This window comes from Pleurodeles waltl, chromosome 3_1 (genome assembly GCF_031143425.1).
Source record: "Pleurodeles waltl isolate 20211129_DDA chromosome 3_1, aPleWal1.hap1.20221129, whole genome shotgun sequence".
Classification (NCBI taxonomy): Eukaryota; Metazoa; Chordata; class Amphibia; order Caudata; family Salamandridae; genus Pleurodeles; species Pleurodeles waltl.
Genome location: NC_090440.1, coordinates 772,421,663 through 772,448,680, shown reverse-complemented (window position 1 = coordinate 772,448,680; position 27,018 = coordinate 772,421,663). Strand labels below are relative to the sequence as shown.

The 27,018-nt window shown below is 43.0% G+C and overlaps 1 protein-coding gene across 3 annotated transcripts in view; it reads left to right on the top strand.

Annotated features, from left to right (window-relative positions):
- The window catches only part of USP47 (ubiquitin specific peptidase 47), a 1,215,141-nt gene that overhangs the window by 400,322 nt on the left and 787,801 nt on the right, over nucleotides 1-27,018 (top strand). For 2 of the 3 annotated variants that reach the window (XM_069223601.1, XM_069223599.1), the window contains 2 exons: nucleotides 7,667-7,831; nucleotides 15,455-15,586. In XM_069223601.1, the coding sequence (XP_069079702.1) occupies nucleotides 7,667-7,831; nucleotides 15,455-15,586 (297 nt within the window). The remainder of the gene's footprint in view (nucleotides 1-7,666; nucleotides 7,832-15,454; nucleotides 15,587-27,018) is intronic. The other variant, XM_069223600.1, reaches the window with a different exon arrangement.

The following is a 27,018-nucleotide window of genomic DNA, read 5'->3' as shown; positions in this document are numbered from 1 at the left end:
AAGTGCTAAAAGTAAGGTGCACGTCCAAGCTTCAGCATAATACAGCCACTACCAATCTCAATTGAATCAAATACAAAGATGGGAAATGCAGTGGCACTCTGTGGTCCCCACCCAGCAGTGGTTGAATTTAATGAGCCAATGGGAATCATGAGTACACAGACTGGCATCATGGACCATAATTTGTAATTTCTGGGACTACACATAAAGTATGTTGCATTCTGATTTACTGATTGCAGAGACAGTCGTACTGCAATCAGCAGATTAGAAGAACTGTTCATGGTCCAAAAGCATGTCCATTTCTTTTTGCATGTCAGAGTCATCTGCTCCGTCTGAGGCTAGGATTGATTTTTGGAGCAGATTTATGGCGGGCAGGATCAGTCTGGTTTAGGTGCAGTATGCTCCCTTAACAGGGAGGATCAAAAGAAGAAAAAATTGTCTCGACCCGACAAAAATTGACCAACCCTAATGAGCGGTTTAGTTGATTTTTTTTTTTTTTTAGGCATGATCTTGCTATGATCTGTATGGGTTTGGCCTCAGAGTGACTACCCGTGTGCCCTCTCAACATTAAAAACTGGTGAAAATTTGGTTTCTGTCAAGTAGATCTTAGATCAAAGTCTCCAAGAGGGATTTGATGTTGTCTGTATTCATAGATTCTGGGTTTCCATTATCCTGACATTGTTGCACCTAGAGTTCACATTTTTGCCAAAGATAACTTCAGGGGTTTTCTTAGTCTTGAGGCTCTTCTCCACTCATATCTCTGTATCGTCTTCCAAGTCTGACACGTGCTTTTCAGCGTTATCTCATTTGGTTACCTGCTTATCAAGATGTTCAGACATACGATTTATTCACAGAGATCACAGAGATAAGCATATTGGTTCTCCCACCTGTCATATTTAGGATACTTCTCATGTCTCTAAGTATGGTTCTGATGTTTTGAGTATCTGGGAATTCAAATAATGAGGGGATCAGCCATGTCTTGTGAAGACTGATCTTTATCCACAGTGTAAACTAAGTGCCTAGACTCAAGGTACAGCTTAGATTATCTTTGGTTAGTCTTGCCCATCCTAGTTAGGCCTGTCACCAAATTAATCCTATAATGGCAGTAGATCATGATGCCCATTTAGACCTTCCCCCTCTAAGCTCCGAACCTGGTCAGGTCATTTGTGCGCCAGTATTAGTCACTAAAGCAGCATCTCTATTGTAAACAGGCCCTTGTACGAGAATCGAGTTGGTGTTCTAAGCAGCCAGTCCTTCTGTAGTTATCAGGTAAGGGCCTCAGCTGGCCTCAGATTCAAAGTTGGTGAAGCACAGTGCCAAGTCTATCCCCAGTGAGCATCACTGAATGTAAGTGAATCTCCAAAATAAACAAAGTCTTCACATTTACACTGGCCAGAGCTTAGACAGAGGTGGCTATATCTCGAGCTGTTGACTTTGCTTTAGCATCTAGGTTTCATGTATACAGAGAGCGAATATGTGTCACTGTTCTCATGTCTTAATTTCAAAGCTGTGCTAGTGGTGCCCAGGTTCACCTCTGCAAGCTTGGATGTGGGTGCTGACCATCGTTCCAGACCTCACACACCTCCTCTACTCTGCCAGACAAGTGTGTTATGTGGCCTCTGGCAGCTGCTTCCCTCACAAACATACTCTTGGGGCTTTGCAATAAGTCCCACACCAGCCCTTTAGTGTTTCTGCAATCTGCCCACACGGCACCAGAGGCTTCACCACAGTGCTGCCACAGCCTGGACTCACTCCAACCTGGTGCTCTGTCTATAATTCTCCCCAGTGTCTTATGTGCCAGCTCTCAGGTTTTGGTTCTGCGGCATGCTGTCTTGTTTCACTCTCCTACCCTGCCACTCTCAGCCTCTGTTTGGCACAAGGACACAGCCACTGTGAAAATGCTCTGCCAGAGGATTAGCTGGCAACAGTTGGTGTAAGTCGATGAAGCTTACATGGAGGGGGTCACTTCAGCTCTGGTCACCTTAGGGGTGGACCTGGCTGAATGGGTGACTCCTTGTTTTTCTCATTATCCCTCCGGACTTGCCACCAAAAGTGGGGGCTCGTCGGGGGCATCTCCACTAGCTGGAGTGCCCTGGGGCATTGTAACACCAGGCTTGAGCGTTTGAGGCTCACTGCCAGGTGTTACAGTTCCTGCAAGGGGGGGGGAGAGGTGTGAAGCACCTCCACCCAGGACAGTCTTTGTTTCTGACCACAGTGCACAAAGTCACTCACCCCATGTGGTCAATCTCATCTGGAAGTGGCAGGCTGGCACAGACCGGCCAGCCTTTCACTAGCAGTTGGGCTAACATACAGGAGGAATCTCTAAGATGCCCTCTGTGTGCATTTTTCAATTTTATTGTGCTGAGAAGTTTGATACCAAACTTCCCAGTAGTTAGTGTAGCCATTATGGTGCTGTGGAGTTTGTAATGACAAACTTCCAGACCATATACTCAGTATGGCTACCCTGCACTTACAATGTCTAAGAATTTAGTTAGACACTGTAGGAGCATAGTGCTCATGCAGCTATGCCCTCACCTCTGGTATAGTGCTCCTTGCATTAGGGCAGTAGGGCCTGTTAGAGGGGTGATTTACCTATGCCACAGGCAGTGGTTTGTGGGCATAGCACTCTAAGGGGAGTGCCATGTCGACTTTGTCTTCTCTCCCCACTAGCACACACAAGCTACAAAGCAGTGCGCATGTACTGAGTGAGGGGTCCCTGAGGGTGGCATAAAACATGCTGAAGCCCTTAGGGACCTTCCCTGGCCACAGGACCCTTGGTACCAGGGGTACCTTTTACAAGGGACTCAACTGTGTGCCCAGGCTGTTACACTTAAGCAAAAAGTGGGGCGTGACCGTGCCAACAGTGGCATTTTCCTACATGGGGGCATTGTAAACACCCATTCCCTGTAACTCTTTTTCCACACCCCTTACCTTGGAGGCTCAAAGACCAACTGCTTTAAAACCTCCATGACCTATCAGTACTCACAGGGCCAGCAGTCCTTTGCAGATGTTTAGAGGGTCCTATAGAGGCAACAGCTCCAGAGCTAGAGGCAAGGGTATTGCCACCAAACCCTGACTTGCCTCTTATACACCCAGCCTGACCACACAACACCTGTCAGTGGTGCCTGCAAGGCTTCTTTCCCACATGGCAAAGCGTCACCTCAGACCAGTGGATGCTGGGCATTATCCAGTATGGTTATTTACTGGAGCTCACTTCAATGTCTCCCACTCACCAGAACTTCAATGGCTGCTCATGAACCAGGTCGAAGCTATACTCCCCAAAGGGGCTTTAGAACCGTCCTCCGGCTTTAGTGAAGGATAGGAGTGTACTCACTATACTTCCTAATACCCAAAACAGATGGATCAGGCCCATTGTAGACCTCAGGCCCCTATACGAATACATCCTCAGAGCATTTTTTACATGGTATCACTTCAGAATTCATTCCGCTTTCCCAGCAAGGTGAAATTATTGCCAGACTGGACCTAAATGATGCCTTTTTCTACATATCAATATATCTGGCTCATAACCAGTATCTCACATCTGTGGTCAGCGGAAGGCATTACCAGTTAAAAGTCCTCCCCTTTGGGGTCACTACTGCTCCTTTGTGTTCACCAAGCGCCATGTGGTGGTGGTTGCACACCTGCGCAGACATGGTGTCAACGTTTTTGCATATCTGGACGATTGGCTTATCGAAACAGCCACCTGACAGCAGTGCCACAAACACACAGGTCACAATAGACTTGATTAATCGCTTAGGGTTTGCCATCAAGGCCACAAAAATCCCACCTCCAGCCCCTGCAGATCCAACCATACCTAGGGGCTAATTTGAACTTGGAGGTAGTCATAGCCTATCCAAGACTTGTCAGGGTCCAATCTTTTCAGACACTGCTTTCCTTGTTTCAACCAAAACAACTTACAGTCCTGCATTGCCTTTGTACCTCATACCAGGCTTCACATGTCTGTTGCAAGAATTTTTTGCACAACAGTGGTCTCAGGCGGAGGGGCATAAGGACGATCTAGTATTGATTGGCTGCCACACTCTCCGCAGCGGTGGGACACCAACAACCTGTTGCAGGAGCTGTATTACCTCGACCTAGTTCTGCAGAGGACTGGTACAACAGATGTCTTTTTTATTGGAGTGGGCTGCACACTTACAGTATCTGCCTGTACAGAGTAGTGGGAGACCGAATGCCAGGGCCTCCACATCAACTACGTGGACAATATGATAGCCATGTATTACCTTCAGAAACAAGGGAGGACATGCTCTCACAGCTTTCTCAGTTATCCCAGACCATTTGACAGTGGACTCTCCACCACAAACTTAATTTGTTAGTGGAGTACCTTCCAGGGATGTACAAGGATTTTGGCCAACATGTCCAGGGGTGGGAACTCCACCTCCAAGTCCTCCTCCATTACTTTTACTTTCACAGATGGGGGTTCCTAGAGATGGCCCTGTTTGCTAAAGCAGAAAACGCCTAATTCCCAAAACTTCGCCTACAGGTTCCAGCATCCACAGTCCACCGGCAGTGCCCTATGGATGAACTGGTCAGGGATATTTGCCTATGTTTTTCCTCCTCTCCGACTTGCGGTTCGGAAGCTCGACGGATGTCTCTCACCCTCATCCTGATGGCATCCACATGGTCTGCCAGCCCTGGTTCATGGTTCTGATTTAACTTTCACTGGTTCCACATGAGGCTCCCCGCCAAGCCAGACCTTTCAGGCAGAACCATGGAGAAATCAGGATCCCAGGTCCCTCAACCTTACAGTTTGGCTCCTGAGGTCATAGAATTTGGATACCTGACTCTTCCACCTGAATGCATTATAATTTTCAAGGAAGCGCTTAGAGCTACTTCCACCCGTGCCTTCTAAGCGGCCAAGTGGAAGAGATTTATCTGCTACTGTCACTCAAAAGAAAATGACGCATTGAAAACCACAGTACAAGACATTGTCTGTTACTTACTTCACTTGCAGGTTTCTGGGCTAGCCTTTACCTCCATATGATTACATCTAGCCACCATTGCTGCCCACGTTCAGCATAGAGAGCATATCTCACTCTTCAGGATACCAGTCATTAAAGCTTTCATGGAAGGCCTCAAAAAGGTCATTCCTTCCCGAGTCCCACAAACACCCTGATGGAATCTCAACATTGTAGACACAAAACTCATGGGTCCCTCATTTTAGTCCCTCCACACCTTCCCGCTTCATTTCCTCTCTTGGAAGGTGGCATTTCTAGTTGCTGTCCTCTCACTCAGGCATATCGGTGAGCTTCAGGCATTAACTCTGGAAGAACCCTTCTTCCAAGTATATAGGGATTGAGTTGTCCTCCGCACCACCCTCAAATTCCTCCCTAAGGTTGTGTCTCACTTCCACCTTAATCAGTCCATTGACCTTCCTTTTTTTGCCACAACCTGATTCACTTACTGAACGGGCTCACCATACTTTGTCTGTAAAACAAAACCTCACGTACTACATTAATAGAACCAAACTGTTTAGAAAGACGCAACTTTTGTTGCTTTCTCCCAACCCCACAAATAGAAGGCTTTATCAGTTGGGCATTACCAGTTGAATAGTTAAATGCATCCAGACATACTATGCTGAAGCCAAGAGGACTTTACCCACTCCTCCTTGAGCACACTATACTCAAAATAAAGGTGCCTCAATGGCCTTCCTGATGTACATCCCTATAGCTAATATATGCAAAGTAGCTACCTAGATCACACCACACACTTTCCCAAAACATTATTGTGAGGATGTCCTAGCATGCCAACAAGCTAATGTTGCCTTGGCAATTCTTCATACACTCTTTAAATCTAGTGCAACACCCACAGGCTAGCCCTGCTCTTTACAAGGACTTCTTTACAGTCTATGCACAACACCCACACATGCCAAAACGGAAAATGTTACTTACACTAGGAGCATCTGCTCCTGCCATGTAGATCTGTAAATTCACGTGCACCTCCCCCACCCTCTTCCCGGACGCTTGTGGTCGTTGCAGTGCCCCTTACATTCTCTTCTTATTATGCATGGGCATCTCTTTATATAACTCTTCGCTTCACATTCCGTCCTCACCCACCATGCGGGAAAACAGTCTAAAAGTGGAAGCGATGACCATGCTCATTATTGCCAAGAGGAGGAGACACAGTACCTCATGATTTAAAAGACTTCTTTGAAGAAAAACAACTTGCACACATCCGGGTCAACACTAAATGGCAGGAGTAGGCACAGCATGTGAATCTACAGCACTACATGCCACAAAGAGATTCTTACTGAGTAATTAACGTTTTCATTCTACTATCTCGTGGATTACCTCCACAACCTGCTGCTTTGTCTTATTCATATTTACTTTCTATTCTTTGAAAGGTCCTTCAATGACAGACCTTCCTTGTTACTGACCATTGTTGCGGCTGTCATATCTTTCAGTGTGTTTCAGAAGAGAGTTCTCCCTGGGTTAGTACAGCAGATCCCCATCAGCTCCATTGCCTTGATCATCAGCATGTTGTTGATCCGAGTTAGAGCAGCACATAGAAAACAAATCCTTCTCTCTATGGCCACGTAGTTTATTCTTTTCAGGGGCAGCAAGGGAATATAAAGCAAGTCAAACTGGTAGGACCTCGACAGACCAAGGAAGGCCTCACAGTCAGTATGACTTCAGGCAAGCAGTGCAGTGTTCATAGAGCAGTAGGATAGAATCAGGCGTATCTTACAGACTGTGCTGCACATAGGAAACCTCAGCAAGAATCAGTTGCAGTTTTAGTCTCTATTTCGTTCCCTTTGTGCTTCTTTAACCACACTGGTCCCACACTCAGTCCCTTTGCAGGCACCAAGCCTCAAGTGTTGCAGCAAGATCATCTTGCATAGCAGCAGCTACAATGTTGCTCTCTTGAAACTTCAGCATGTGCGATGAAGGCTGTTCCTGTCCTGCAGGGTATACAACATTGGGGGGGGGGACCAGAGTAACTCTTCTGTCAGTATGCTGGTGCCCCCTCTTCATTTAGACCAAAGGAACTCTGGTTCCTGAGCTGTACCTTATCCCTCCACTACCAGACTCAAAACAGCGCACCACGTCAGAGCCTCCAAAATGTTTGTTAAAAAATCTTGGCTGCTTGGACTTAAGCTTTTGACTTAGTGACCTAGATTTAGAACTGCACTCTTCTTGGTGGTGTCAGCCAGTGCTTCTCAGCTGTGTAATTCATGTGGAATTATCAATACTGTAGGCAGCCCCACTTTGTTGGAAATGGGCACACAGCACAATTCAGGGCATCTGTGCAGTCACAGGTTGTGTCCCACATGTTTAATGAAAGGGTGGAAATATGTTCCTTGAAGAGTGACTGGTGATTCGCAAAGTGCAGGTAAAAGCTCTGTGGAGGCCTTTGTATGGACAGTGGATATTTTATCTTTTTTTGCCTACAATGGTATGTCTTTGATATATTTCCTCACACGTAGGAGAATATGGGTAGTAGTTATTAGGTAGAAAAAATTATTATAAAACAGATGGTTGTGTTCTTTCAGTGTTATGACATTATCTGCTGAATTCATGCATAATTATGTTTTTATGAAAGTGTTTTGTTAGCATTTTGTGATCAGAGTTTTAGTCATCATATTTGATCATATTATTCATGATTTCATACACCACTTTTATAACCCACTGTTCTGGTTTTCCTTTCAAAGAAGTCCCCTCAGACTGAAAGTTGCACTGACAGCGGAGCAGAGAATGAAGGCAGCTGTCACAGTGACCAGATGAGCAATGATTTCTCAAACGATGATGGGGTAGATGAGGGAATTTGTCTTGAAAGTAATAATCCAGAAAGAATTTTGAAGATGGGCACTGAAAAGGTATTTATGTTTCCTGGAATATAACTGTTCAGTGCTAAAGCATTTGCAGTCATTCCTAGTGTTATCATATTAATCCGTAGTGTTTTCATGCTCAATCTTTGGTTACTATAAGAAAATTGTGGCGATTTTCATGTAGACTTTTTCTAAATTTATTTTTAGATACTGAATAAAAGCCTTTCTGGCGGATGCCAGATTTGACCTGGAAACATTTTTTATGGCTCTCCTACGTCAGTTCCCTTTTGTGTGTTCCCTTTGTCAGGGATTTAGAGCTTCTCTCTTCACTGCTTTCTGTGTCTTCCCACAAGATAATTCTCTTTCTAAGATTATTCAGTACATTGCTTCATGGATGTCCCCTCCCAAGAGGTCAGGAATTAAGCCCTTTTGCGATTTCAACAGGCAAATTTCTATCATTAACCCCACAGGAGGTCTGATTATGGTGTCTGCGTTCAAGGCATGACTTGAGGAAATGAAAGCAGGGTTGCAGGGTCGATCTCAAGGCCAACAAGGAATGCGAGGCTGAGCTTTCTATGGCCTGCGACAACTGCCGGGTTTGACATTCTCCAGAGAAAAGTGATGGAAGCACAGAAGAAAGAGGAAACATGAAGTTTAATGCACTCAATGCTGATTGTGGTCCTACGGCAAGCATCCTCATCGTACATTCTACCAGCTCGCAGAGTTATACTCGGAGCCTTAGCTCGTGGATATCAATATATCTGAGGTACCACCTTTAGTAACACCACTCGCACCATCTCCAGCGCCCTTATCAGTACCACTGCTGCCGATGCCGCTTTTGGCAAGCAGAGCTGGGCTGTCATGATCTCCAGACACAGGGGTCTGATCCAGCTTTTTTCTATATGCAGTGATGGAGATATTTTGCCATCCGTCACTCCTCTGTAGTGCTTCTCAGAGTCTCTTTGGACTGGTTGGTGCTCCACTCAGGGGTTTGTCAGCAGATCATTCATTGGGACCACGCACACCCTTTTATTCCACTAGGAACACTTCTGTTGTCAGCTGGATTCATCCCATTGCTGAGATTCTAGCCTGAAGATCATTTGCCTCCACCGATGTTGGTGCTACCACTGATGTCGTCAGCCCAGTACCATCCAAGGAACATCCAGCACTTGGCTCTTTTGAAACCCTTCTCAATTCCAGAAGAGGCCAATAGGATTGTAGAGGAAAGGGGTAAATAGGAAGTAATGTGCTTCCTGTACCAACTCTACTAGCAAAACATTCACAACCTGGTCAGGTCTGATTCGGATCCCTTACAAATGCCATAAAGGGTACAACATGACTCAAATGATTTGCTGCCATCCATTTCTTCAGATACTCCAAACTACCTCGTGTTACAGCATTTAAGTTACCTGGACACATCAGCGGACATAGAAATTCATCCTCTAGGCAAACTCCTGGAGAAGTGATTTGGTTTCATATCGTTCTTAGAACAGAGGCTGAAATAATGGAATTGCCCCTTTCTTTCGTAGAATCCAGGTCCAACACTTTTACGTGTATCCTGCCGCCATCTTGGCTGTACCTCTACTTTTGTATGAGGTGTCACCTCTTGCAAAAAGACCGGGAAAATTCGAACTTTGCTGTTTTCCACTGTACAGTCTCCTTTCTTCCTTGCCTGCCCCAGAAGATAGTCTCTGTCCCTATAATGAAGCAGACTTGCTGCAAACTGGTCTTGGTGGAGCCCCTGGTGGGGGAGGGCGCGCTGGTACCATGTGCGCCCTCCAGGATGAAATAGGGCGAAAGTCCTTCGTCTGCGATTGTCTTCCTTAGCCAGCACTGTAGAAACCCACCATATAATTTCTCTCTATGCGCTCAGGTAAGCCAGACCCTCTGAGTTTATTTCCTCTTTATTTATTTTCTGCATCTTCCGTCCCTTAATTCCAGGTCATGAATTTGCCTCTCTAACTTGTGGAATTTGTCAGTCAAATCCTTTACAGCTAGTAGAGCCTCCTTGATTTGTTTCTCTGATGTGATACCCAGTTCGCCAACCAGAGTTGATCATCGCGCAGTATAGTAAAGTCTGTCGCCAGGACATCAGTTTTAATTCCTTCCAGGGCTTTGCATGAGGCCGTTATAGCCTGCAGAATGTCTTTGGGGGAAGGGGACCCAGAGCTGTCTATTGAATGGGTGCGCTTAGCCTCCGACTGTAGGTCCGGGAAACCCCCTGCGGTTTCCTCCCTTTTCCCCGTCTCTCTCTTACAACCTGTTTTCCCCATGGCCGGTTCTCACCTGGATCACAATGGCACTCCCAGATTGACCTAGGCCTCCACTGCGGGAGCCCCAGCCAATGCTACAGTGCAGCCTGTGGTGCTTAGAAGGTAATACTCTGTGGCCCCAGTACAGGCAATGCAGCCTCTTTGATGTTGGTTGTGTCCCCCTGATTTGCCACCAGGTTCCGCCTCCCTGGAGTAATGGGAAGGTCGTCCCCTGGCACCGGCCCCCCACCTCTCACTTCAGCCGATGTGCAGCTCTGTCTTCGCTTCCTTCATGAGCCCACCGGGGGGGGGGGGGGTCTCTCTTTCACATCTCTGTTCCTTGCTGCCTCGCCCCTGGACTCCAAAATACTCACACATATACTGGCCAGGTCCCTTAGGCCCACACCGGGAAGCACAGGTGTTGCCCAGGCCTCCAGGGCTCTCCTCAATCAGGGCCACTTCAGAGCACAGTCGCGGGGCTCCCACCGCCAAGCGCCGCCTCGGCCCAGGTCCAGCCATCCAGCTGCAGGCCATCTCCTCCTCTGGATCGCTACTCTCCCCCTGCACTCTGCAGGCCGTCGCACAGCTGCCGTTGCGGGAGCACTCCATGCAACTATGTGAGCAGGGCGGTCGCTTCCTTACTTCTACCATGATGCCCAGGTGCTGCTGTGTTGGGGGCTCCTTCTGGCCTCTCCTCGCCACACGTCCCTCACTTGGCCGCCTCACCCCAGGGGCTGTGCAGCTGCCGAATCGCCCTCCAATTGGGCATCCCGCAATGACAGGCGAGGAGCACTGCTGGCTACCTCGGTCCCCTGGTCAACCGTGCTACCCCCTCATTGTGAGCCACCAGGGCTGCTGTCAACTGCCTACCGTGTCACAGCAGCCATTTTGGCTACTGCCCAGCCTTCTCCACATTATTAGCCTCTGGCATCCAATCTGCCTCAATGTCGGTGTCGAACGGCTCACTCTGCGATGGGGGGCTTTAAGAGGTATCAGTAGCTATTTGAGGGCCCGAGTGGCGCACTGGAAGTCGGGATGACGTAGGGTGGGGGGGGATCGCTGGCAGGAGCCTCATTGAGAGGCTTCTTCCTCCATTTGCGTCATTCAATCCCCCTCCCCCTTTCCCTCTCTGTTATGCCAAGCCATGTGCTAATCACTACATACTTCTAAGAAGATCTTACGTCTGCATTTAAATGTCTGCTCTCCGGCTTTCCTTCCAAGCAACCAGTCCTTGTGTCTGCCCTTTATAAATTCTTAGGTCTTATTCTATCATTCTCCCTAGTGATTTCTTATGTGGAGGTTAGAAGGAGTTACTGTGCACTTTCTACCATCTATACTACAGAATGAACAGTGCTTCAGTTGGAAACCTATCCAAAAGTCAAGCAGTTGTATTAAAACATGCTTCCTTCCACATTAGCGCTATGCTCAGCTTCACTTGCAGTGTTGCTCGCTACACTTAGCTTTCTGTACAGCAGAATGGAAGTTTTCTCTTAGCTGCATTTCTGTTAACATGACTAACATCCCCCTGGTCATTATGTGCACCCCCTTTTTAGCCACCAATTTCAGTTCTAAGTGTTCGTTTTCTAGGCCCTGAGCCTTCACAGTAAAGATGCCCTAAAAAATGAGTGTGCACGTTTATCATACATTTAGACCTCATTTATATGTAACATGCTGATATCTTTAGAAAGGGCCCTTCTGCGTTTTTAAACCCGATAGTAAGTTATACAAAATATGTAACTTGTTTTTTCAAGCTAAAAATCTTAAGTATAATTATTACTGTATTTTATTATTTTTTCAATTTAATATCATATATACATGTAAAATAAATTACATTTTCAATTAGTTTGAAAAGTCAAACTTAATAAAATCAGTTAAAAATGTAACTTAAAAACAACTTTGTCAAAAATGAAATACACATAAAATATTAATTAAGGGTAAGTGTTTTTAATGTTAATGTATTAAAAAAACGTTGATATATATATATATATATATGTGTGTATGTTTTCAAATTAAAACAAAGCTGATTTTAGGAGTTAATAAGATAATTCTTTAAGTGTTTAATGAGTTAACATTTTTATTTTCAGTTGAACAATTTTTTTTATTTTTTTATGTAAGTTAAACTTTAATATATTTTCCTATATGAAGATATGCTTTCGTGGTGGTGATCTCTAGAAACAGATGCAAAGTAACTATTAATAACTTTACTCTCATAAATTAGGTTGTAGGATTTTCTACCGCTCATGAATATCCACTTGGAAAATGGCAAATAGCAAAAGATGGGAAGTTACAGCTAGGTGTATGAGTGGACCTACACAAGAGTAGATCTAACATGCAAACTTAACTTTGTGGCACGTTTGCCTTCTATCTTCTTTAGAAAGATGTTGTATGTTGATGTTGCTCTTTCACTTAATGCTTCCACATAGGATTTGTTTTTCTTTCTCTTTCTCACCTTTTTTTACGTGTTATCTGTTTTCCTTTATTCTGCCCCCTACCCTGTGTTGCTGTCAATTCAATATATCTGCTTTTCTTGAAAATACATTTTTTGTTCTCACTCGGGCTCATTTACAAGAAACATGAACGAAAATGCTGCCAGGTGTGTTCCCATCCAGAGTTTTAACCTCATTTGCACTAAATTCCTAATTGCTGTTGTTTGATATGTTGCTCTTAACAGGTTCTACAAGTTACTTATTTGTATGCTTTTTATTGTAATTGATATATTTGTTGTACAATAAACTACTTCAAAACTTAGCCTGATCCACCAGAGCTCCCCTGTTCGTTTTTAACTGGTCATAAAGTATTGTCACACATCTCATAGAACAGTTTTTAGTAATGCTCGTCTGCATATAGTTAGACCTAATTACATTTTCAAAGGAAGTATGAGTCACTTCAGGTAAACTATGATTTCTCTGGAAAAATATTTTTTTCTGTCTTTTCTTTCTTTCTCCAGTTCTTCTTCACAGTGCCTTCACTTATTACTGTGATACTTAATACAGCACACTACTCAACCTTATCATGAGGGCACCATTACTAGCTATGTTCTTTCTAAATATATAAAGTCAGATTGAAGTTTATTTTTCCGTGATATTAAAGTTTTCTGTGGTCAGACACTTGTATTATTTCTCCATCTGAACACCATCTAACTCCCTTACCTTCCTTTTATTCCCAGCCTCAGCAGCATCAAAACACCCCTTTCTTATTGTTCCCTCATTATCCATGTATCGGCGGCATCTAGTAAGCTGCCATTTCTTGCATAATTAATCAGATCGTGGACCAAATAATTTATCTTTCTTTTGCTCTTTATTATTTAGTTGTTCTTTGGTGACTGGAATTACTGTGAAATAGCATGGATGTTGAGGAGGAGATTCTTATGCCTGTTGGTAACACAGTGGTCTTTATTGATCCTCTTTGGTGTTCCCAACGTCTTCTGGACACTCAGCACTGACCTAATATTGCCATTCTTGTTATAATTTTCCTCTGTGTTATTATAAAGGCCTTTTCTTCACACTTATATCTGCCAGATATTTTTTTTTTATAGGTTAAGGACCACAGACAAATATTTCTTTTCCTGAGACAGGCCTTTTTACTGAACCGTCCCCACCTAACTCTTACAGGTCTTCTGTAACACTGGGATAGTGTTTATTATATGAGCCCTGTAAGTCAGTGCTTAACTTCTCGTCAGATCTGTCCAAAAAGAAAGAATTCCTGCCAGTTGTTCGGCCGTTAGTTGCCTTGACTTCCTTAATTTACAAAAATGAGAAGTATGGTTTCCAGGTTTTCCTATGCAGAATTGTTCTGGTTTTACCACTCATGTCTGGACGGACCCAAATACCTTGGCATAAATAGGGTTTATAAGATTTAAGCTATACACTCTGTTGTACACCCCTGCACTAAAGTAGCTGATGAAAGTGACACCTAGAGATTGGTAGTGAAAAAGGAAATTCGAAATTGTGAGAAGAAACTTCCAAATTCCTCCACAGTCTGGCACAATTATCTCTTTAGAGTGGCTGCCCCAGTACCCCAGCAGCATGTAAGACACTGCTAGTAATTGTAATGATTGACCATAGTCCTCAAATTGGGAGAGGGGGCTCCATTTGCCTCAGCCACTTCCTTGTTAATGCACTTTTTGTTTCCTCACCGTATGCGATCAAGTCACAGCCTCTTTGAATTTGTGACTCTTTGATACAGTGAGGGAATTGAGCAGACCGAGTTATGTCACTAGCTACCCCACCTTTCAGATAAGCTAACTCCCCTTTCACACGCTTCATGTTTGTCTACTCTAATAGACAGCTGTCTTATTGGTAGTTCTACAGACTGCTGACAGACATACATTTTCAGTCTTGGTATCTTGTAGTCACTTTCATTCTATTTACAAACACCAGACCTTCACTGGATCCACTGGGGACACCTACCAGATTGTGTGAGCAGTGTTGACCTCTGGTTTCTGTCCCTCTGTTATCACCGAAGATGCCCTTGACAGCCGAAGCCTCAGCACGGAAGCACAGCCTATCCTTTCGCAAAAACTCTTGGGCAAATAAAATCACAAGAGCAAGCTGTACATATGCGAGATAAAATCTTTGAGTAAGCTGCATAAATGTGCCACATACCATAGTAGTAATCGGCTTATTTCACCCACTCCTGTACGCAGAATGAGTGACCGTTACCATATACAGCTGCCCGCCAGTACTATCCTGAGTTACCTATGAGCATACTGAGGTCACATACACTACTCAGTTAAGTTCCTAGCTTAAAGTTGATAGTCTTTATTTCTACAACCATTATGACCTGCTGGCTTATTTGCCTTGAACACTGTGTTTACAGGAATTTTTTGTTTTTTTGTGACGCAACTTGCTGTATGCCGTATTTCAATAATAAATCCACATAAGAAAAACAATCTTTTCATAAATATATTGAATAAGAAACTGTGTAGCACTATTATTTTGCAGAGCATCCATATGTTTAGACCACTGCGTACAGTTCTGAGGGTCTGCTCAGTGTTTCCACTTTTAAAGGCTGTGTTGTACCCCGCTTGGTGTGGGCTCTTTTTCTTCTGCTTATGTGTGTAGGTGATGTAGTGGATTTTGAAGGTGCCTAGGGTGTGATCTATTTGTCCCATCTTCTTTTATTCTGAACTGCTGCCACTTAAGACCATCTCTTCTTGGTGGCCATTCGTTCATACAAATATTGTGCGCCGGTTCCAGCAGACAACTTATTGATTAGACTGCTTCACCAATGAATTTTATCAAGCTTTCGATTATGGCCTCTTCAGAATTTTTCCATTTCTAATTACTGTAATGAACCACTTTAGATAAATTAGAGGAGAGCTGTGAAAGATATATGTAATTAGTACATTAAAAGTCTTAATCAGCACAACAACTATTTTCTGTTAGTTTTTACACGTCTGTTTTTCTTTTCAACGCAGAGCTCATTTCTTTATGAACTGTTTTCTGTCATGGTCCACTCTGGAAGTGCTGCTGGAGGCCATTACTATGCCTGTATAAAATCGTTTGCTGATGACCAGTGGTACAGCTTCAATGATCAGCATGTTAGCAGGGTAAGCATTTTAACATTATTTATGTTTTCCTGGTCGTATTAGGTATCAAGCGCACTTCCCTTTGAATGCTGAATTTTATTGCAAAGTTTATTCTAACATAATTGTAACTCAGAACAATTGATACGTTTTGTAAGTCATCTCATCAGATTCACAATGTTGCTGTATTTTGAACTTGCAGTTTCCTTCCTACTAGGGTACTAGATGCCTTTAAAGAGGGCATTGCTGACTGTACCTCATATGTCTAGTTGCGAAGAATACTGTTGGTTATAGCACCTTTTATCTTTGTGTCCTCAAAAACAGAACCACAGTATGAAATGATGCCACTGTCGTGTGTATTAAGTTTATTAAGAGTGTTAGTTGGACTTCACTGTTACATATGCTAACACTGCTGTTATCTATGTATTTAGGATAAATTTATTTTGGTTATTAGGTTGTTGTCTTACAGGCTCCTTAAGATACTATACTAATAATAGTTTGCTTTCTTATGCACGTCAGCCTCTAGGGAGTTTAGAATATCCATAGTGATCCTCATTTATTTTAAAGGTACGGGTCACTGTCTAAAGACATGTTTAAACTCGTGGATTTAATTACACAATATACAAGTATTATTTTCGATATATGACATTTTATTAAAGGTTTGAGTGTATAGGCACTACCTTTTAAATATAAGCAATTCCTACCATTCTGTTACAAAGCCAAGGAACAAAGGTGTAGTGCTCATGGTACTGTCTGCAAGTGTATTTTACTCACCATTATGAGTTCAAACTCAGACTGATGGTTTCTGGGCAAGTGGTTCCATCTTAGCAACAACAGTGCAACCGAATTAGAGCATTGAATGTGCTTTAAAATAGTAATTTTCTTCCTCTAGTCGTTTTTACAAGACAGAATTAAGGTGTCTACATGAACGGCAGTTTCTAGGAGGATCAAAATTCCCCCGTGAAGAAGTTTCTTACCTGTTCTGTGTGCGAGCTTTGCTCAACTGCCATTGTAGTTTTTTTCGAGTTTTCGTGCCATATTCAATTATCAAAGACTACACACCACCACTTTCACAGTACTCAGTTATATATTTCGGAATGTATAAAATTATTATTAAATGATAGGGCTATGCATTCATAAGGTTTGTACATACACCATTGGTTCTAAGGGAAGGAATTCCAAGCGTTGTCTCCTCCTTTTAAGTTGTCCTGTTATACATTTCATCTGCACCTAAATACAGGTGTATCTACTTCTGGTTTCCCCTCCTCAGTAACGTTTGGGCATTTAGGTAGAACCACTGAGGTTTTTTAAGTCTGGTTAAAGTCGTTTCCCACTGCTTTCAAATGTCATTTTCTAGAGACAATCCGGTTCCATGTGAAAGTATGTTGTGATTTGTGTCTTAATATTTTCCTGCTTTCTTTTTCAAATGTAATAATAAAATAACTAAAACAGTTTTCATAAGCAAATGTGGTGACAAAGCCAACAAACACCATTATTGCTGTCCCTATAAAGTAGTGTTGCAATGAAGTTCTCAGCAGTTTCAACAAACACAAAAGGTGATGGGAGAAATGCTTGCTATATCCACTCACAATCTCTCGGGGTAGCATTCCAACCCGTTATTCTTTTGGCCACCATGCCACCTCAGATTAGACCCAGATGTGTGCTTGGATGTGGGTCGCTTGCTTGCTGTGCCGTAGGATTCAGTCTATTCCTCACTGAAAAGGCCTAACAAGGCCTAAACAGATCAGGGTCTCCTTGTGTCCCCTAGAGGAGGGGGACTCCACTTGGTGACTGTAGAATCTAGGACCCACAGACCACTCAAGGAATTGAGGAATAGTCTTGGATGACAAGCTCAACATGACTGCTCAAGTCAACACAGTGTGCACCTCTTGTTTCCACATCCTACACATTGTGCGAAAAATCTTCAAATGGTTGCCTCGGAATACCAGACGGACTGTCAGGTAAGCACTCATCACCAGCAAGCTGGACTGCGGCAGCACTCTCTATGCTGGAATCTCCAAACAACTCCTACACAAACTTCAGACCATCTAGAACACCGCTGCAAGACAGCCACATATACCAACCCACCAGACACCTATGCTCTGCCTCAGTCTCACACACATTCCTTGCATCTGCAAAATAAAAAATAAAAACAGAGGTCGCTCATTCTCTTACATCACACCTAAGACATGGAACGACCTCCCTCCTCACATCAGAGCCTCCTTCTCGCTTCTTGAGCTAAGCAAGAAACAGTAGACTTGGTTCTTCGTATAAGCTTCTTGGAAACCACAAAAGTACACACATGCCCAAGCGCCTGGATCCCTTCTCCGGTGATTATTGTGCACACAAATCCGTATAAAATAACATAACCTGGCAGTTCAGGATGGACTGTTCCCTTAAGGAGCAGGGTCAAAACTGATTTGTATAAGGTAAGCATTTGTCTAGAGGGACACAGTGGGGGCAAAACTGTGGGTTGGAATGATACCGAGAACAATTGACGGTGTTTAGACTATTTGCAAGCATTCCTTCATCACCTTTTCTGTGAATGGTTCTGAGCTATTAATTTGAGGGACCTTGGCTAGATTAAGGAACACATGCTATTCTTTCTGGAGTGTTCGTAGTGGCTGTGGATACACATGTTCTGCCGTCTAGCATTGGGCCTAGACATTTGCAGCTTTTTTTACCTTTGAAGATGTTGAGTTGAAAGATCTGTTGTATTTCCACCCCTGGTCTACAATGTACCAGGACACCAACTTCACCTCGAATTGTTTTCTTCTACCATTGGGATTTGTGTGCAGCTCCAGTAGAGACTCATTTGTTGCTAGATTTTTCTGTACTAGCTACTCACATTTTGATCTCCACAACAGAAAACATCACTGTGCCCACTGAGAGGTTTTTCTGTGACACCTGGGACTTCCTCCCCCAGATACATCAACAATTAATCCTAAATGCTACACTCCTGCTACACTCCAACTTTCTGTGACCCTTGATCCATCTTGGGTCGCATAATAGAAAATTCACAATGTTATGAATTGTACACCATTCCTATTTTGCTCTTGTAGTATTGTCCTGTACCTTGGTACTTAGTGGTACACTTAGGGCAAAAGTCTGTGCAAATTGCCAACTCACGACAAAGCCTCCTGTCACACTTTCTGCTGCTGCAAAAAAAAACTCACTATCGAAGAGAACAATGGTGAGCTCCCCTACATAATGCAGCAGCAAGCTTTCCTTGAGGCTCCCAGCATCTTTGGAACCTAAAAATATGCTTGGTGCCAAAAAGTAGCATGCAAGCCTATCTGACATCCTAGCCACCCAAGGAGGTGAATGCCTTAAAGCTCAAATATATGGACCGTCTGTGATAAAAGAGAATGAACAAAAGTTTGTGGGATAGCAGACACCAACCCAGACCGTGGGTAGACCTGAAAACAAGGTAGAGACCCCCCACCATTGCTACAGCAGCACTCCAAGTGCCACAAGGTCCATTACTGCACCCACAGTGGCATGCTCGAGTGACCATCGAACTGTGCCACTTTTTGACTCCTCCTCGAGTCTCAGAAAAAGGTCCCCTCAGAGTCTGCTGAAAGCCCCACTGTTACTGGCATGGAAACTGGCATTGAAGCCACCCTCAACGCTGAGATGGAACCCCATTAAGGGCTCTATCTTCCAGAGGCTCACTGACTTCCTGAGCTCGAACCAGAAGAAACTATTTCTCCATCTGGACACTAGGAAAATCCTCACCAACCCCCCCCCCCCCCCTTCCCCAAAGCTGATTCGCACCCCACAGAAGCACTGACTGGCATGAGACCATGTTTCAAGCCCTGCTCACCACTTTCCCCCCCTTACGGTTTGGAAGCTTGCTTATGAGCCCTTTATCTTTCCATCCACCACCTTCACCCTCTCAAGAGCCATCGGACACAGACTCGGCCCCCTGACAGTCCTTTCTCCCCAAAGGACCCATACAATGAGCTTTCCATACCTGTGTAGGGAAGAAATTCTGATGTCCTTGACCTAGAACCTTACCCCTCCAAGGCCTTACCTCCCAATCTTACCCCCACCTATCTTGCAGTCATTCAAATGTTGCCCTGCACCACAAAGTTAAAATACTTATAGTTTAGTTTATTTAGTGTGTCTGCTTATAGACATAAGCCATATAATACACAAATAATAAAATCCACATTCTGCCTCGTTAATACAATGAGTAAATATAAGCAATACATTACTTCATGCCCAGATGTAAAAACAAAAGGCAACAGAGCAGTTTAGACATATGACAGACTCATCCTTGTGGCTGAAAAGCTGTCCGATGCAACTGAGTGCTCATTGCACCTAACAGATAATTCACTTATGATTTTAGGCAGCAAGGCTGTGACGACATATGAAATTTTAAAGATACTTGCCCAAAGCGGTTACACATCATGTTAGATAAGATGGTTATGGCTCTTGCGCAAATCATCACCAAGGGCCCTTATTTGTGTGCCTCACACATTGGTTTGTTTGAAACTTCCAGCCACATAAACTGCCTTAATTAAAGGCAAGTTACAACTTCATAGGCAAACTCAACAGCACATTTTCAACATTACATTGATTTACCTTGGACCACTGCTCTTCGGCTAAAAACAAAATGCATAACAACACTAGAGAAAGTCTGTATGAGCAAACAAATTCCAAAATAAATACCATAAACAAGCAGGAAACATCTGTGGCCCAGATATTGCAATCTAAGGGACGCCAGTAGACCTTCCTTAAGTGCTTTGCGCAAGACAATTCTGATTACTTAAAAATGCTTCTTTGGCTCATTTAAAAAGTTACTTGTCTGCACTGACTTACTAATATTTGAGGTACTTCTAACTCTCGGACATTTTACTGTATGAATCAAGGCAGCTTCACTTTTCATGCTGTTTAAATATAAGAGCCACTTGTTTGAAAATGGAGTTAAAATCAGTTCTTAGGCCTAAGTGCTTGGCGGTGTTACAGTGTCTGACGTCATCCAATACGTATTAAAGACGAAGTGAAGAAATCTCCTCTTTGCTGGAAAAGCAAGAGAATAACAAATTACATAAGGGTCTCATTGCAGCCTTGCAAGCAGAGGCAAGAGGAATCTCCTTAGGCTTTGACGAGTTCCTTGTGACAGTCTTTATAGGAGACACCCTATCCTAAATTTTATAAACAGTGCTCTCTTTTTCAGTAGGAATAATTGGCTCATATAGTCCTCAAAACCAGTTTCGGGTTCAATTTCCTGCAATGTGAGTAGCAATTTACTGTGGAGCTGTTCTGAGAGCCACAACTAACATTTTCCTTTTATTATATCTAAGGTTGAAGGTCTCACGGTCTCTGGATCGATCCAGTATTCACTGCAACCAGTGCTGATAAGAGTACTTGCAATATGTTTAAACTACGTTAGCTAATGAGAATTGCTACTTTCGCAAAGTTCACAAATTGGCTTGAGGTAGGTTAATAAATTCGGTTTGGACCTTCTTCAATGTCAAAACAAGAGTTGCTGTAGTGCTGCCGGTGCTTCAGTGTCATTCATGCCCAGGTCATGTCGAAGTGCTGCCATTGGGGGTCCCAGCACCAAGCTGTAACAAACACCCCAGATTTGAGTTTCAAACTTCTGGCGGCATGGTGACTTGCTTGTCCCCCAAATTTTGGCCCCATACTAGCCCGTGGCATGTGCTTTGGCTTGGTAAGCCTGTAGCACTGGTTTAATCGATCTCCAGCCAACACTGCTGCTGAAGCAAAGGAGAGCATTTGATTGCTGGAGCATGCTCATTTCGCTCTTCTTCATCTGTTTACCCCAAGTTAAATTGGCTTTCAAACCTTATCCCTAGATAATCATAGAAGTCGACCCAGTCCAGTGACTGGTTATGAAGGCTGAATGACTTTTTCAAGCTGCACCACAAATTGACCTGCATATGTTTAATGAGTTTCAAAGCCTTAAGAAGTTTGTGCATGGAGATTTAGATGCAGGCCAGTAGGACGGTGATGCTGGCAAACGGCAAGATGGGTGTTTTGTTCCCCTTTCATCATTGGGACATCTAGAATTAGTGCTAGTAATTGGTCACCCACGTAATTAATGAATAGAGTGAGTAAAAATGGTGCAAGCATGCACCTTTGCCACATGCCCAGGTCTATAAAAGAGCTTGGCGTGCACTCTCTCTTTGGGCCAAATCTCACCTGGCTGTATTATTCTGATGGAGCAGCTTTATGGTGCTCATATTCTTGTTTTTGACACACTGCTCCTCTGTGAGTGCTGAAATCATTACTAATAAATATTTCATGTATTCAGTATTTTGAATCTGCATAAAAAATTAACAATAAAAATAATGTGCCACTCAAAAATGTGCCCACTTGAATGGCCACCACCTACTATGTAATGTTTTATTAAAAGCATATTAATGTTTATTTAGAACGTATATGAATGTGAACATTGCAGTATTATGTTACACTTATGATTAAATACTATGTATTTGCCTAAATTAACTGCAGGCCTCAAGTTAGCGAGGTCTAGGCCTTAGTATTACACAGCCTCATATTGAAAAAAATGCAGTGTCAGAATAAAATATGATCTCATGCTTGCTGAATACTAAAGATATATTGTTCTAACTGAAGGCTGACCAAATCATAGTAGTAACAGCAAAAGGTTTTTTCGTGAGGAAATCTGTGTCCAAACCTGAATGTTCTAAACTGCTACAAATGTTAACTCGAAGCGTGTGAGAAAGCGATGTTCTCAGGAACTAACAATGGACGTACTGACGGAAGGATATTAAAATTGTTTCTTGACGAGTCGAACGATGTGCGCAGAAGAAGAGGAGCCAATCATTAACGTGTGAAAGACTGCTTAGTTATATCTTAGGTTGGAAATAATAATATTATTAGACTAATGGCAATCACATGATTCTTTGACCGATGACAACGTGGGACAACTTTACCTTAACTGGACTGCACCGAGAGGTGTGAGCTTAGTATTATTATTGCGTTGTACTGCCGATTTTCGGATGTGATGAGGTGTACATGCCTTTGATGATTCTCTTACTTGGAGGATTCTGATTCTTTAACTTAATTTGCTAGGCTTTTAATGCTAAATGCTGCCTATATTGGACACTTCTTTCTAATTGTTGGGAGAGCTTAGAGTCCCTGATTCTGAACCATTATCCCTTTCATGTCCTGTTGTCTATTGCTGATTGAACTGATGTCTGCCTGACAAAGATTATCACAGCTTGCTGATCCATAAGGAAAGGTATATAGAATTGCTAATGTCTGTACTGTTGATTTGTGTTTTCTTTCTGGGTACCAACTGCTGCTTTTGATAGAGCCATAGTTAGATGTTTTCCAAATTTATGTTGACTAAAATCTTTTGCATGAAGCCCCAACATGTTGATGCTAATCTAAAGTTAGAGAGAGATTTCCTACCTTCAATCTAAACTATTTGATGTTACTCAATTGCTGAATTCAAATGTGTGTAATTTCCGTTGCGCAATTACTCTTATTGTTGATTTGTACTTTGGCTTTAGAATGATTAGTTATTATTGCTTTAGTTAAGTTGAGATTCTTTAGAAGATTCGGTCAACCAGTGTTGTTTTTATACTTATATAATGTTGTTTTGAGACTAATTTACGTAATCCTAGCATTGTTAGTCTAAGGAAATACATTTTCCTACTGATACTAAAGGTGCGGTTATTCTTGACCTAATGGGTCATGCTGTCTGAAAGTTACTGACTCCAAAGATTTTTATTGTTTGTTTTGATGATATTTATGATATGTACGGACTAAGGGTGTGTACATGTTGAACAAGTCAAAAGGTCCATTGACCCTTGAACACGCCCCCTTATCAACTAACATATTGAAACCAATAAGGTCAGACGCGCTTACAAGAAATGGTAGCAGAATAGGATGGTTTGTCTCTTTAAGAGAACATCTGTAAGTATAGTCTATGGTTTGTCTCCATAATAGATCACAATAAAGTCCTGTGGAAAAGATAAGAGGTCAATTTGATTTAGCTAAGCCTTTTCAGATTCAATGATACAAAGTAGAGAGAAAATGTGTCCCTAAAAGCCTAGCATGACTTTTCCAGATCCTTGTTGCTTGCCTATGATTGTTTGAAGAGGTTCTCGGCATTCTAGTGATAGTGTGAATGGAATAGGTTTTGCGCTTGCATAGCTTAAGCATGCTGCAGGTGAATTGTGATGTCTGTGAGGGTTTAGGGAGTTTGCGTACTCCAGATGAAGTTGTTTGCATACTCCGAAGTGTGAAAGCAGGGAAGTCGTCGAACTTCACATGTTTGTGGTGCTTTGTGCTAAAAACATTGTCCACGTGGTTTGTGGTATCCGGACCCTGTGAAGTCTAAGACTCCGGAGTATGTTGAAAAGTGTATGAGACACTTTTTTTTTTTGTTGTAATTTGTCTGTTTTTCAATCGGGCGTGGTTGACAAACTCGAGAGTGCATGTTAAAGTGAGTGAAAGGTTTTTCGACTGAGATCTGGTGAGTCCTATGTGCACTAGGGCAGACCCACTGATCAGTTGAGAGTAAAAGTTGCAGGTCGAATTTTGCTTGTGAATCATGGAAACTGAAAAACAAGAGTAGCTGCTAGAGCGAAAGGCCGTCAGTTGAAAATCCGTAAGGTTTCTGAAGTGACTCTGTTACCCTACCTGTAGTAAATTGACAAATTGTTTTTTTTTTTTTTTTTTTGAAGTGCTTGCAATAATTTTCGATTAGTTTGCTGTGAATCCGAGTTAAGGAGGACGAGCCGCAAAACTTTGTCAGCCGCTATACATGAGACGTCATTGGAGCCGCGCTGGGATAGGTTGGTTAGTAAGAAGGGTCGCACCCGGATTGGCGGACAACCATGAAGTGCAATTGATTGAGGAGGTCGGCGAAGAGGATTTCGGGATTAAAAGTCACTCTGATTTCATTGAAAGTAGCGTACATTTTTAAAAAATGAAATCTTTCAAAGCTTTAAAGAGTGCCCTAACAGGAGATGTGTGTATTCTAGCAACAATAGGGAAAGCTACTCCACCAGAAGGTACACCCGCATTTGTCTTATTAGAAGAGCAGGGTGCTGCGCCATGCCTTTGGTTAAAACATTGGTGCAAAGCGACTGAAAAAGATGGGAGTCTAGCGTTTCCTCCCCATGGGACATTTAATCTGAGGATTTTAGAGAATTTGAGGAGTGTATTATATGACTTGAAACCTCCAACGAGACCAGCACAGTCTGAAGCATTAGCAATTTGGAAACTAGTAGCTAGACAGCAACAGCAGATAAAATTTGAGAGAAGGATGAGAAAGGCTGAAGAGACACCAGTGGAGGCTAGATGGGACAGTTATCAGAAATTTGGGAGATCTGAGACGTTACAGGGAATTAAATTGTTTCCTACAATTGCAACTACACAAGACAATGAAAACAAAGCGAGAAAAACTACCAGAAAGAAGGATACAGGTCAAAGAGCAGAGGTCATCTGAATCTAGGAAGTCTTTGACTCCCAATGAAGAGGCGGATGATGATGAGTTCATTCTACAGTTATTGAGAAATCATCCCCCACCATATGCAGCACATGAGAAAGGCTCAAACACTAATGTAGACCCTACAGCACTGACACAAGTTGAACCGACACATAGTCAGATACAGAGTAGTCCTAGTGGACCTACTACTTCAGTAGTTCAGAATCCAATGTCACAGTCGAACATTCCCAGAATTTACCCAGATGTGCCCATTATAGATGATGCAACAAACCTGATAGTGATGACAGGACAAGTTTACCCGAAGCCAGCATTGGTACAGATAGTCAACTCCGAATTTAATGCCTTCAGTGCAGTCACAGAAGATTCCAAGGTTTACTCCTATAACAGGATCACAGACAGAGACGTCTGCACTGATGAGTCAGAATACAGGAATAATACACCCACGAGACCCAAATGTCAGACCAAGTCCAGACACCGAGTCAGTACTAGTTACCATCGGTCCAGTCACACCATTATTTGCATAGGGAAATAGCGGGAATAGCGGACAAAGAGTCATGAGACAAAACGTATCTGGAGAGAGACTTGAAGAGAATGCCATATTACTATCCCCCATGCGACTGACACCTGATGTAGCAGGACCGTTAATAGATTTAAGTCCTTACAGAGCGCGTCCATATTCTGAGGCAAAGTCATACATAAACCCTAACCTGAGCTTAGTGACACCAGAGACTCCAAATCTAACCTTACAGCAGTTGCCAAATGCTAAGCCCAACAAAATTTTATTACAAGATTTGACAGCCCAACAATTAACCGAATAGCTGGAAAAGCTGAGTAGCTCTTGAGGCGATTCTAGTAGAGGGAATTACCCTAAACTATACTAGACTTGGATGGAAGCAGAGGAACTAATCGAAGGAACAATGGGGGTAAACAGACTTGTGTCATACACAGATGATGAGCTGCATTACTTGTGCCCAATAATTACCAAAAGAGTGGGAATAGTACATCAAAAATTAGCAGGCATAGTAGATAAATATGATCTAGACGTTGAGAAAACTAAACATTTGAAGAGAAGTGACAGGTTAGAATTTGACGTGTAAGATGTAGAACACATGAGAACTCCATGAATGAAAACACACCTTAGAGAATTGCTTCAAAGCATTCAAACATGGGGAGCATTAGACAAATGGTAAGGCAGATGGGTGAAGAAAAGAGATCAAAGAAAAAGGGATTCTGAAACTCTACCTGCAAATATGCACCAGGCTGAGGACCCAATAAAAATGTTACCGATGAGGGAAAGTCCAGGAGGGAACTTTGTTCATGTCCCTTGGAGCAGGAGTGACATTCTGTCATTTACAAATGATCACCCCAGGCTGAGAGAGAAACCTGTGGAATGGTACCAGCAGACAGACAGGTTCCTGAAACTTGCGAAATGCCTATCGGAAGACTTAAACACTCTGTTAGAGATAGTAGTCCCAGCAGACTTACGGGTGGAATGCAAGAGGAATGTAGATTGGCCGACAAAGGAACCAGAGAGAGAACCAGCAACAGGCACACCATCTCCTGCAGTAATTAAATATTACTATAAGGCGATTGAATTTTCAAAAACAATAATTTCACCCAAAAACATTGAATGGCACCGCATAGATAGGACAGCTCGGAAGGCATACGAATCCATACATGCATACCATGAGAGATTGTTGCAGGTGTTTAAGCATTACAGTGGTACAGAAACAACTGAGCTGAAAGACATGATTCATTTTGTGTTCAGATTTGTTGAGGGACTGAGACCTGAAATTAGCCAGATGATTAAGAGCCATTTGATTTGCTGGCAAGCAAAGCCGATCGATGAGGTGTTGCAATATGCAAAGTACTGTAGTGATGAGATTGAATTGAAGCAGAGAAAATTGAAAGAAAAGGCAATGGTGATGCAGAGTAAAACAGCACAAACAGGGTTACAGGGAAGATATCCACAACAGCAACAGGGAAACACGCTGTTTCA